This window comes from Cyrtonyx montezumae, unplaced genomic scaffold, assembly GCF_038088225.1.
Source record: "Cyrtonyx montezumae isolate F1298 unplaced genomic scaffold, pur_monq_1.0 scaffold_8, whole genome shotgun sequence".
NCBI lineage: Eukaryota > Metazoa > Chordata > Aves > Galliformes > Odontophoridae > Cyrtonyx > Cyrtonyx montezumae.
The window spans coordinates 39,906,620-39,920,105 of record NW_027072089.1 but is presented as its reverse complement, the minus strand read 5'-3'; the positions used below and the strand labels follow the sequence as shown (position 1 = coordinate 39,920,105).

The 13,486-nt window shown below is 36.9% G+C and overlaps 1 protein-coding gene across 3 annotated transcripts in view; it reads right to left on the bottom strand.

Annotated features, from left to right (window-relative positions):
• The window catches only part of NOL4 (nucleolar protein 4), a 184,526-nt gene that overhangs the window by 73,390 nt on the left and 97,650 nt on the right, over positions 1–13,486 (bottom strand). For all 3 annotated transcript variants that reach the window (XM_065753446.1, XM_065753448.1, XM_065753447.1), the window contains exon 6: positions 5,989–6,272. In XM_065753446.1, the coding sequence (XP_065609518.1) occupies positions 5,989–6,272 (284 nt within the window). The remainder of the gene's footprint in view (positions 1–5,988; positions 6,273–13,486) is intronic.

The window sequence follows — 13,486 nt, the reverse complement described above, 5'->3', positions numbered from 1 at the left end:
AACCTCAGCTAACTCCTAATCCATATTCATAATCTGTAACCTGAGCACTTGGCAGCATGAACTTAAAGAGAAGGAGGGAGGGAGGAAGGAAAGGGAAAGAGGAAGGGAGGAAGAAAAAGAGGAAAAAAGTAAATAGGGTATCCAACACTATTCTTCAACACACCAAATTCTCAGTTTTCATTTTACCTCTCCCTTCAGGTACATACACACTTATTTCAAATTTCATTGAGAATTTTTAAAAATAAGTTACATCCTAAGTAACTCAGTAAGCCACTAGTGTTCTGTACACAAGTTCACTGTAGCTCCAGAGGACACCACTCGCTTTGAAAAAAAATTCCATGATCCCTTAAATTCTGAACATTTCTTAAGGCAAACCTGAAAACAAACATCCAGACAGAGGGAAACTAGTGACTCCACATGCCTGAGATCCTCAACATCACATTACAGCATTTACTGAACATTAGGAATGACAATTCATATTTTACTGATGTAACTATCTTAAATAAATAAATGCAGGCTTACAGTCTTCAAAACCTTCTTAGACTAGGATCTTTCCTAAAAATGGACAGCCTGCCAGGCTAACCTGCAACAGTGTAAGTGCATCCACTACAATACCAGTTTGAAGTTGCAGTAGCTGGGGACAAATAGCCCCAAGGTGGTGGTCTCTGATAACGATTCTTTAAATCAGGTCAGAAAAAAACAGCCTAAGAATCACTTGAAAAGTCCAGCATTAAAGGACTTGTAGAAAGAAAGGACTTCCTTTTAGAAACTACTTGAAAGCTCTGAAGTATTGTGAGCCACTGTAATTATAATGCTACCTACATTAGAATGCGCTATTATAATTAAAGGTCACTGTGTACAGCAATTGTTATTTATTGTTCTCTCTTTTATATTGCTCTCCTTTTCAGACTTAGAGAAAAATTAACAATCTTCTCCACTCTCCATGCAGTTAGTTACATACTCAAGCTAATTATAGCTCATATTATTTTGGCCCGCCATATATGCAGGGAGCCTGGAGGTGTCCAATTTTCCTGTCACAAATTTTGTCTGGCATGAAAAAAAAAAAAAGAAAAAAAAAAAAAGAAGACATTAACCAACTGTCCACAATTAGTAGGTATCTGGACAAAATGGACTAATGGTGTGTTGTTACCTCCTAGGCATCAGTATCTGGGAAATTCCAGAACAGATGTTTTTCACATGAGGGGTGTCCTTTGCAGTATACACATGATAAGCTGTTTATCATAATGCATGTAGGGTATACAGCACGATATTAGTATGACTAGTTAGCTCAAAAAACTGTTTTCCCTTACTTTATTACTTGAAACCAATGCGGAAGGAATAAAATATTTTAAAAGGTGTGAACTTGCTGTATTTTATGAAATTAGATGGAAGAGATAATGTTACATAATGAGTTTTTGAAATTCAGTGCACAATGTAGAGAAAGCAATAACACAAGAATCAGAAATAAAGAATCTCATTGCTATGGAGACTCCACCATAGTCAAACTAAACACAGCAGTCTCATACATACTGATCTAAAATAATTTATAAAGGCACTTAACTATTTAAATTCAAAGAATATTTAATGGTGAGTACTTTCATAAGTTTTTCACAATGGAGAGATTCAACCCTGTAGATATATATATTTCTAAATCTAGAAAAAAATCCACTAGTCTCAGTAGAACCTTAAATGGCTGTAGGACGTTCTACTGATGTGAAAATCTGTTTTTTACTGGAGGATCACTTTCCTAATATCACCTTAATAAGCCATCTATGTGAAGCATACGTACATACATAAAAGCATGCATGCATACATATATCTAATGCTACTGAAACACGTTTCTTTTGTAAAAAAAAAAAGAAAAATCAGTGAATGGTAAACAATTTGGACAAGATTTTAAGGTAAAGTTGCAATTTGGCAAAACTCTATAGCAAAGAGAATGTACTCTTTCTGCACACAGATCACCACACATGCTTGCTGCTTGAAACTGAGGATCCAGTGAGAAATTTTAGACTGTCCTCTGAAATGTAATTCTTGTTTAGGGAGTGTCGTCAACATTAGTTTTTAAAGTCTAAATAGACTGATTAGAATGCCGGTTAAATAATGCGCTCTGCTAATTTGCAAAGTTCAATTAAAATTTGTTCATGTGGTTATCTGACTTCCAATTATTCATCAGCCTTTTCAGGCAAAAAAACTTGATTCTCAAAAATCTATGTTTCTTACTAATCACCAATTATTTTCTATATGAGCATGGATTCTTGAAAAATGTTAATTGTCCCTGTTTTGACATCCAGTATTCTCTCATTCTTTCAGAATGAGGATTTTGTCTAGCAAACTTTCTACATAGTGTAAGCATGTAACTGCTTAAAATGGGAGGATATTCTAAAAATCAGAGTCCAACAAAAAAGTGAGCATTTTCATTAAACATTTGCCTACTACCTGCCAGATTTGTGAAGAAAATATGATGGAAACATTACCATTTTTTTTTCTCCAAATGCTTCCTCTGATCTTATATCCACAGCATGTACAATTATTTATCAGAATTCAGTTGTCAAGTGGTGGAGTCCACCATTACATGTGAAGAAAATCTTGAAAATAGTGTTGTACAACCAAATACCTCCAATATAGTTTAAGAAAACTACTGACTTTCAATAATAAATAAATAAATTCACATACAAAATCTATGATACGTTGGAGAAGACATAATGTGTTGATAAATTTCCACTAAAGATAAGTAACCTTTTGTTTTTTTATTCTGGCTATATTCAGTTGTAATGTGGCAGTGTAAGTTATCTTTACAACTTGAATCAGATCCGAATGATTGCAAGTTGACCATGGAAGCAGTGGTTTTGAGTTAGTTAAGGCCTATGATGACGCATCCAAAAACGTAATTCAGACAGAGCAGGTAAGAAAGACATTAGCCATCAGATTTTCTCAGCTCCATTCCTTTGCCTGTGGATTTCACAGAAATTTGGCCATCTTCAGCAAGCAACATCTTCTGGAGGCTGAAGGGGCCATTGTAGAAAATGGATGAAGCATAACACAGTACTTCCTGCAATGCTATCCCAATGATTTAAAATACGTATTTTCCTGTATTAAGAAACCAGATATTTTCATCACTAATGTCTCACGTAACTTTTCTCTGTTATTTGCCGCATAAGGATACCAGAAGAATTTCATATTATAATAAGCAGCAAATCAATCTGACATTTGAGGAACAATGCAGATGATTTTTCTCATGAAAAGACGATTGAAGGTTACAATAAACTCATTTGCTTACCCATCACAATCAGTGACACCATTACTCAAGTCTAATCACATCTGATAGCCGTACAGCTGTGAATGGCTGGAATTTAGAAGCTGTGAGAGTTCTGCTCATTCCAGGAGGATTCCAGGAGAATTTCTAGATGACTTCAACAAACACCCCAGGTACTTCATGTAAAAAGGGTAGGCAAGAGGTGTCTCTACTACATTATAATACTCTCTGACTTGTAGTGCTACTTGTAGTAATTGTTTGTTTGGTTCAGTTTTTTTCTATTATTTTGTTTTCTTTTTGGCAAAAGATTATAGATTTCTCACTGGTTCCTTGTTCCCCTTGCCCAAGTGTATCCAAAGAGTACCGCAAATGACTAGAAGCCTGATCTTCTGTATTCCTTCAAATGAATCTTTCAGGAATGGCCAGAACACTCTTCTGAGGTGGGGGACAAGTATCCTGAATCACCAGGGGAAGGCAAGATGATGTCCTTAATTAGATGTAGCGCTCGTAAGACATTCTCTGACTTTTTAGCGTGTAAGATACCACACAAGGTAAAACAATAGCAATGATTCATTGTGAATGTGTATGCAATGAAACACTGAGGTGCTGTGTAGCCCGTTTTGCTCTAATATATTGATGATTCTTGTTACCTCTAAAACTGTTCTGTAACTACTTTTAAATTTAGAAGTTAATAATAGAATTAATCTATAAAATAAGAATGCAGCCACAAAAACACTTTTATTCTACAATTGGCTTACAAACCTCTGACTTTTTTTCATTCCAGGGGCACGCTCTTCCTGAAGTCTTCACTCCATATTTAATAACTTCTATTGCATACTTAATAAATCTTATATTTAAATGAACTGTAACCATCAACATGAGTTTTGCTAGGACAAAAAGGGGAGGCAAATTTGCATATTGTTAGCAGGATGGAGTGGGTAGGATGACAGTGAGTGATGAAAGAGTATATCAGTGTGGGGGATGATTCAGACCTCTTAAAATTTGTAGAGTAACAAGGAATTAGTTATCTTTGATTGTCATCTCAACTCATTACAAACAGATTTTTAACACTTTCTGATTTTTTTTCTTTGCATCTAAGTTGAAACAGATTAAATTTGAAAAGAAAATAACATTAGGTTATATTTTTGTCTTAGCTGTGAATGAGTTCTACATTAAGATTTCTCCCTTCCTTCACCAAGCTTATTTGTGTACAAGAGTAATGGCAAAAGCAGTAATATACCTCAGGCAAAAGAGCCTGTGTGTCTATCAATATTTGGGTGACTGGCTTAGAGACGGTTCACTGGAACAATGTGCCCTGAAGCAAATGAAAATACCATTCATATATGCCAATTTGGAACTCACTGTGCAGTAGTCAAGGTACTGAATAAATCCAGTGCTGGAGTGTATGCACACTCCCAGAGTCGAGTTATTCAGAACACTTCCAATAAATTAAAATTTGCAGAAACAAAAATATTCCATGCTGATAAATAAGTTTTCATGAAGATTTGGTGGAGAAGTATACATGGGTGTACATGATTTGCTAAACTGGAACAGCCAAGAGGGAGAACTACTAACAGTCTCCTATTTTGTCTCCCTTTTTTTACACATCACAACAGACACTTGAATTAACATTTTAAGTTTTCATTTTTACTACACAGGCAATGATGACAGGAGTTAAAACTTTTGTGAAAATAACTGCTCTTCTCCAGGCATCAGTCATGTACAATCCCATTATGAATTGCCTAGAAAAAGTGATATTTTGCATCACTCGTATTTCAAAGCTCTGCAAAAATTGCAGGAGTTCGAAACATACCTATGCTGTCAGGTCATTTTGTAGTGTGCTACTGACAGCATTAATAGCATTTGGATCCAGTACTAACATCTTATTGCTGCTGTAAAAGAGGTAATCCAGTTGAGAGTTATCAGATAAAAGAACAGGAACTTGTGCCAATAAGAGCAGAGCAGAGCAACATAATTTCTACAAGACATTTTTTCACCCTCCCTACAGTACGTCCTCATGACAAATATCTATCAAGCTATCTATCTAGCCCATAGGATCTGCCTTTATTCACAATATAACCACTCTTGTTCCTCCTTACCCACATAATTGCAACTACAAAGAAAAGCCCTCAGGGGATTACAGCTTCTTAAAGCAAACTTGTCAGTTTTAATTCGGGTTAGGTGCCCACATAACACAAATAATCAGGAAGGAACCCAATCAGTTCCTTTCAGATGTTGATAGTTCACACGTAGGAATTCATTTGGGCATACACACAACAATTATAAGGATTCATTCTATAGATAGATAATACATGTAATGAGATGGTCATCTATAAATATACATACAGATATGTATCCCAACATATATACATATGTATATTTATTAAAGAACATTTTATCTCTCAAAGGGATAATGTAGACAGTTCTCAATAAAGGAACTGATAAAATTCATGCCTGATGGAGAAGTGCACAGATTTTTGTTCATGTGAACACACTATATATGCCTATATATATATATATGTATAGACCCGTATACACTCGCATACGTTTAATGTATGTATGCGTCATATATATGTAACAGAGCATACGAATCCGTATACAGCATTTGGGTAATGATGTAACAAACATTAGACACATTGCATAAGTGCTTATCTGGGAATGGTTTGGCCTCACACAGCTTTTCCTTTTCTAATCTACACACTTCATATCTGGAGCATGTGGAAGCATCTTACCTTGCTTCCATTTTCTCTTGCTTCCCGTTCCATCTTGAGATCAGAAATTAGGAGAGTCTTGTATTTGTTCTTTCCATTACTGCTGTGATCATCTAGTCTGTATTCTGAAGTCAGCTGAGCAGAGAGGGGACTGTCACTCAGGTTCAGAGGCTGCTCATCCTGCTCCAGATTTGTTTTGCCATTACTGTTGGTTTCTGCCATCTCCCTGCAGTGTGTTCCCCCTGAAGCATTGGAACTGTGTCCCACGGTCTCATTGCCATTAAAACTCTCTGCAGCTGAATCATCTATTAAAAAATATATATTTTCAGTCATATGCGACATAATCATCTTTATCCAATTCAAACATAACTTACATCTTCACAATGTTTTTCAAAATAGAAATAAAATTGTTTATGTTACCTAATCCCAGTATATTTCTGCAAAATGTGTGCACACACCCCTCTACTTTTTCAAATAAAAACTTCATGTAAATCCACAAAATATTACTAAGTTAAGGGAGATGATCTGGGCTGACACCTTAGTGTCCTTGTGTACACAAAAGCGAACTATCACAGTGGATTTTTAAGGACAAAGTGACAAAATCTGTCTTAAACCATCTGTCTGTACATATGTCTATGGATCTATTTATTCTTATACCATGTTCATTGCTGCAGTCTTGCATATTTCTGAAGTTAACAGAGATGCACATGGTATTGAGAGAGAATGTCGTTCTCAGGTTTTAAGGGTGCAGAGCAGCATATGTCATACCCATAAACATCCTTTTACACAGATACCATGTAAATATATCTGATGTATTCACTGCTGGCAATAGAGGTTACATGGGGAAAGTGGACTCCAACTGTAAAGATCCTCTCTTCGTTTTGCCATGTGCTCATTCACTGTGTTGCAATACATTTTAAAATTCCACTTAATAAATGATTAAATTATCAACCTGGAAGTTACATCTAGAGACTCGGGATGTGCTGCTGTTTGCGCTTAGATTTTACATCTGAAAAATCTGGTTAACATACATTTTTACATGCATCTGGGTTTGTATATCCTGTGTTTGTCAGCACTGGGATTAGCCACCTGTTCTACATTCTCAGCCACTCTTTACTCCTAAGCAGTACTTTGGCTGTCTAGTAAAACAATTTATCTTTAAGTGGATGAATTTGGACTTCTATTTGCTTACTTGTTCTCCCAAGCAACTTAGGCAATATCTATGGCTTAGCTCATGGTGCAAAGCCCAGCCCAGAGTCCTACAAGTCTGTGTTTATCACAGGCAGTGAAGCTGGAATCAAAACTGAGGAGTTAGCCACCAGAATTCATACAGATCGAAACTGGAGACATGAGATGAAATGGACCTCTGTAAGACCACTGCTATCAGGCCCTTCTAAACATTTTTCATGGAAAAGAAACAAACGTTCATATACACGTGGTAAAAACGCCACAATGCATACTTAAAAGGATGTGCTTGGAAACATTCACACTTCAAGCTACATGATTGATCAAACTGTTAGCTATCAGTAGTTATCACAGTAAAAAACAAGTATCCTGACCCCCAGATTAGAATTTTAAAAGTTAAAAATATGCTATATAAATGGCTAATGATCTAATTCAATTAAGTACTTAGAGAGCTACAGGCAAGGTGTCATATATCAGCATTCTGCTTGCTGCACTTATCTGAACTATATAAGTCAAAGTATATGGCTTGGCCCACACTACGAAGATTTTTTGTTTTTTAAACCTGTAAAAAAAAACTATTTTCATGAAAACACATAATAAAATCATATTTTAAATGCTTTTACTTAAGGAGCAGGTTTGACTTTCACAAAATGCTTTATATTTCATGGCTGCAATGAAAAAAACAACAAGATGTGTTTCAATATACACCATTTTTACATTACTTCCTTGTAAATACAACTGTATATACACTAAAAGGTAAATACTATTCTTAGAATCAGATTTTTAAATAGATACAACTTATCTGCTAGGCACCATCACAATGTGAAATATAGCAAAGAAGCATTATTTAAAAACCTGGGTTTAGTGAAGATTGAAGTGACATAATTTGAGAAGGTCAACACAATGCATCCCTAATAAACTTCCTACCATGCATTGTTAGTTATGATTTACAGGACCTTAACAATAACACATTAATAAAAATAATGCATTAAAAAAGATTAAAATGATAAAGACACAATTCTGTAATTTAGATCTAGAAAATGGTATCCAAAAAAGGGGGGCGTTGTTTTATTTTTATTTTCTTAAAGAAAACAGCTACGTTTGCTAATCATTTTAAAAGTTCTGAAATATCAAAAAGAAACCTAGTTAACTTAAAAGAGAAACACTTTTGCTATGGCTGATTTGTATTTCAGACTGTTAGTAGATGATTGGCTTCTTGATTATCAGTTAAACATGTGACAGATGGATTCAAATTAATTAATTAAATCAATCAGCACCAATTGGTGGATGCTCCTCCCTTTGAAGAGTTCAGGATATTCCCTGTTGCTGGAAGCAAAGGGAGAAAATTCAGTTACCAGAGAATGAACAGATCCAGCTAAAAGCTGAGGCCACTGCTTCCTCTGCAGCACCTAAATCTGATTGTTGGGAAGCCATTGTGTGCTGGCAGCTGAGAATCTTGGATCTCACAGTGCAGAGGAACCAGATGGCTAAATGGGAGTGATGGAGTAGGAAGGCAGATGTGACCATAGCCAGATCCAGGAATAGCTGAAGTCCAAAGCAAGACTTTTACTTAGACTTGGAGTCATTAACAATTGTTTTAATTCTTTCTTCCTTTTCTTTCATTTTTTTTTTCTGTATGATGAACGATTGACAACTAAAACTTGCACATGTGTGCCTGTTCAATGAGAAAGAGAAAAATTAAACAGCTCTTTTCTGCCTATTCTGAAATATAAGTACTGGAAATTCCTTTGATGAATAAATGTCATCAAATATTATATTACTTTGAAACAATAATATGGTACATACATGACTTTGGCTTTGCTTAGCAAAAGCTTTGTTACTTGATGGTGGATCTCAGTTCTGCTATAAAGTCAAATACCATCTTTTACAGTCACTTAACCTTGCTTGTTAGAAACATTTTCCTGATTATCAGTTAGGAAAAATTTTCAGGAGAACAACTTCAATGGCACACTTTTGCCAAGTAAAAATAAATATGCATTGCCATAAAAGAGATTAAGAAAAAAATAGTGGTTTAGCACTGCTAGTTCCTCACAGATGTTACCAAGGTAACTAAATTGCAAGGTTTTGTGCATTTCTCATTCCTGGGCAGGTGGTCTGTTTATGCCAAGAACAAGGCTACTCTAAAGCTGAGGCACAGAAACACAGATTCTGTCAGGAGTAACTGCTTTGAGGAAAAATAGGCTCCTGTTTCATGAAAGACACCTCTAAAGGTGAGCACCAAGGGGGTTGAGGCCCAGCCCCTGGGTTGTAGAGAGATGTAAGCAGGGAACATGGTAGGCCCCAGGATTCATTGGCATCATGGTGGCATCATGGGGTCAGCCTGGGCCTGGCCACAGTCAGTTGACGCATGAGCAGTGACTGCACCACTGATGCAAGGACAGTGTGTTTTTGTGATATGCCTCTTGCCATAACCACAGCTTGAGAATGTTTATGGGAAAATCTCCAAGAAAGCACCCTACAGCTGCATGTACCATGAACTGAAGGAGGGTAGATAGCTTCCTGATCCACAGTGTGTGCCAGACCAGTCACAGAAGACGCAATGGGAAACATTCATATCTTCAATTCCTCCCCAGGCCACTGCTGCCCACAGACATCAGCCATGATAGTGAATGATGGCTTTATCAGCCAATGCTGCTTGCTCAGAGCAAGATGCCTTTAGGAGCTGTGTCACTTCAAACCCTTACCCCACACTCTGGAAGGCTGGAAATACATCTACAACATTTTTTGTTGCATAAGTCTGAAAAGGGAGAATCTGACTTCAATATAAAGTATAAATATAAATATAAATATAATCTGACTTCAAAATACAGGTATGTATTTTGCTTCTCAGAAACACCTATACATGTATGCCCTTCAAGGGATTAAGGAGCATAATCCCCCAGAGAAATGCTGGTTGTATAGATGGCTGCACCCTGCCTTCTGCTGAACCAAGGAGCACTGTCCAGTCTGAAAATAAAATGCCTGGAAAGAAAGTCCAACCAACACTCAAAAACACATACTCTCAAGAGTTATGTTTCTCAGAACTGTTGCATCCTTCCTTTCAATTATCCGCTACGTGACCTAAATCTTGGCCAAAATTCAGTTTCTCTATATTTTACACCTCACATTGTGTAAGTGATTTCCATGACAGTTGGCAGTCGGAGGACACTGATTTAGAGCAGGAAATCAGGTATTAATCTAAAGGATTACGTTTTCCTACCAACAGCATCTAGATTCTTGAATGGTCCAAAAAACACATTTTGTTCACAGCAAAGATTCTTCTGTTACAGTTTAAAATGCAGTTCTTCCACCAGAGAGAACTGTCCTTGTATCAGTTATGTCAAATGCTCAACACTGTTCACAGTAAGTGCTCTCTTAAAGGGAAACAAGCTGAAATGTGCCTGAAATTTGACTTGAATAATAAGTCCCTCACACGCCAGTTTTCCTCATAGCACAAATTTTAGATCTGAAACTCATCACATCACAGATTTACTGTGAACCTCAAACGAAGGTACATACATACAATTCTCACAAAAATGTACAGATTATGAATCTACATTATTGTTAGCAAACAATCTCACACTATAAATCACTCAGACTTCTCATTCTTTGAAGATAACTCAGAAAGGGAGTCAACAAAGCTTTCCACACAAAGGCAGACTTCTGAATAATTTGTCTCCTATTCATAAGTTACTTGTCAAGATAGAATTCAATTACTATTTAGAGCCTGCTTAACTAGTTTCCATAGTTGAGGTTTGTACAAAAATTACTGGAGACTTACTGCATATTTTACAAGTCAGAAATCTATAGGATTGCCCTTCAGCTCTAACAGCAGCAGTGTGATGCAGTCCCACAACTGCACAGCCACCAGGAGGCTCATACGTGCTGAAAGAATAGTGATGGCCCAGGGAGCTAAGGACCCCTCTCTTTAACACAAAGAATGAAGCGAGAACCCAGAGATGCCAAAGCAGCACAGCAACTTTGGTTCTTTTGAGACAAATTTGACCATATGAGGAGAATCATACAAGATAACACCATTACTGAAGATAATCAGTCTGATCAACTACAGCAAATGAATAGGGCAATTGTTGGGGCCTCTTTGCTTGCTTTCCTCTAAGACATGAAGATTAGATATGGGCACATATGCATTGATGCTTGCAGATTCCAAGGTAGCAAGCATGCGGGTTAAATGAACACTGGAGTGGGCTGCCCATTGACAGAGCACCTCTGAGAGCTGCAGTTACTGTAAGATGGGTAGCTGTTCTTTCCAAAAGGAGGAGGTTGGTTATGAATGAGCTGAGTGGGAAGAGTGAGACTGAAGCTGCTGCCTGTGCAAGTGCAGAGTGTCATAAAACTCACTCTCACAGATTGCCTCCCAAAGTTCTGCATAATGAAGGTTGCTTTAATCTCTTTGGGCTGGATAGCAGAAGCTGAGGTCTTGCTGAACAACTTACACCCATAGCAATCTGATTCATTTGAACAGGACCACTTGCAACAGACAGTTGCAGACCAAAAAGTGACAGACTCCAGAGCAGTTATGATTACTATGCTGCTTTCTTTAAACCTTTGACATCAACATCATTCATGCTTTATTTTTTTCTGTGTTAAATTACAATTTTGATGAAAATGATATGCTACATAAGCAAGCATTTAAAATTAAGTAAGTTAGTAAGTTCTTTCTGTATTTCCACATGCCCAAGCCATGCTAACAAACATTCATAATGGTAGCTATTGAAGAAAAAAAAATACTGATGGCAACCAGTGGCAGACAATTTGAGGAGTGGCGTACAGTGAATCAGAGAAAAGGTGGTACAGACTGCTGACTCACAGGAATTTCTGTAGTATGAAATAATTATAAAGACTTTTCTACAAGAACTAATAAAAAGGTGAGGTCACATTTTACTCCCACCACTTTTCACAATGACCATTTAATATCAATTTGTCACAGTTATGTATTTGGTTATGCTTCATTTGTAACACAAGTCATGTTTCAAGCGTGAGTTCAATACGTAACTTAAAAGCCAGTTGAAATCAACTAAATCTATTCATCTTCTCCTTTCCTTTTCACATTATGATAAAGAACACCAGGAGAATTAATGGAGGTACAAAGGTGATTTCAGACCCTCTATTATTCCTTATTTCATATAGCACAAGAACGGCCATAGCTGGTTAGATCAAAAATCCATTTAGCACAATATCCTATCTCCAGAAGTGGCTGTTAGGAAATGTTTGGGGGAGAGAATAAGGCAAGTGTAGAGAATTCTCCCCTCTCCAGCTTGCCCAGCCCTTAGTGAATTTCAGTTCAAGGTCTTTTTGAGCTGGAGGTGATCTGATACTCAGCACATTTCTTTTCCAGGTAAATATCTAGTCACTCTTTGAATCTGTACAAGTCTCAAGCACACTTTTCTGCACCTCAGAAAAGTTACTGCCATTTCGTTTCCTCTAAAATGTCAATACTGTGGCAAGGAAACAATGAGCAGGTATAAAGAGGTAGGCAAGGTCTTGCAGAGGACATGAGTAGAGTGATGTGCAAAGAACATTTTCTCTATTCTCAGTGGAATTGCATTGCTTCTTTGCAAGAATATGTATTAATTGCCCTCTTCAGTTAACATCAATAACATTAACAATTATTGCTTTTATCATTCTACACATAGCTTTCCTGATATGGCTGGTTTCTGTGAATTCAACCATGGAATTTATTGCATTGAAATTGGAACCTGGAATTTCCATCAGGTTTGATGTGATGCTGATCAATGAACCCCTCACCGTTGATTTCAGTGGTGAAAGAATAGGTCAGGAGTAAATTTGTATTCAAGCATTGCATCTTCTTATAAAAAGGAAAAGGAACAAAGAAAACTACAAAGCTAATCCTTAACTGTTGCCCGTGAGAGGACAGTAAGGTTTGATATACACATGCACATGTACAGTCGTATCAGCTTTAGCCAGCCTGTAGATTTTATTTTGTTATTAAACAAACAGAAAGTAGTAATTAACAGTTTTTCCATGGATAAATGTGTCTTTTCTCAGAGTAGGCACAAAACAGGCAGATGTTTGTATTCAATTGTAACATTAAACGAGAACAATGAATTGCCACTCCATGGCATCAGCAACTGTCAGAAAAGTCATACTGCCCTGTCAGTCACAGCAGTGCTGACAAGGGCACATTTATAAAGCTTTTTGGGTGACTGCAGGCTTACTTTGCCTGCAGAGCTCTGTTTCTGAATATACACAAGGAGATGAAGCAGAATAGCTATTTGAGGAGTACCGTACATGTAAATAACCAATTGAAGAGCTCACTGGGTCCACTGTTGTGTTATTATCACTATGCATCTAG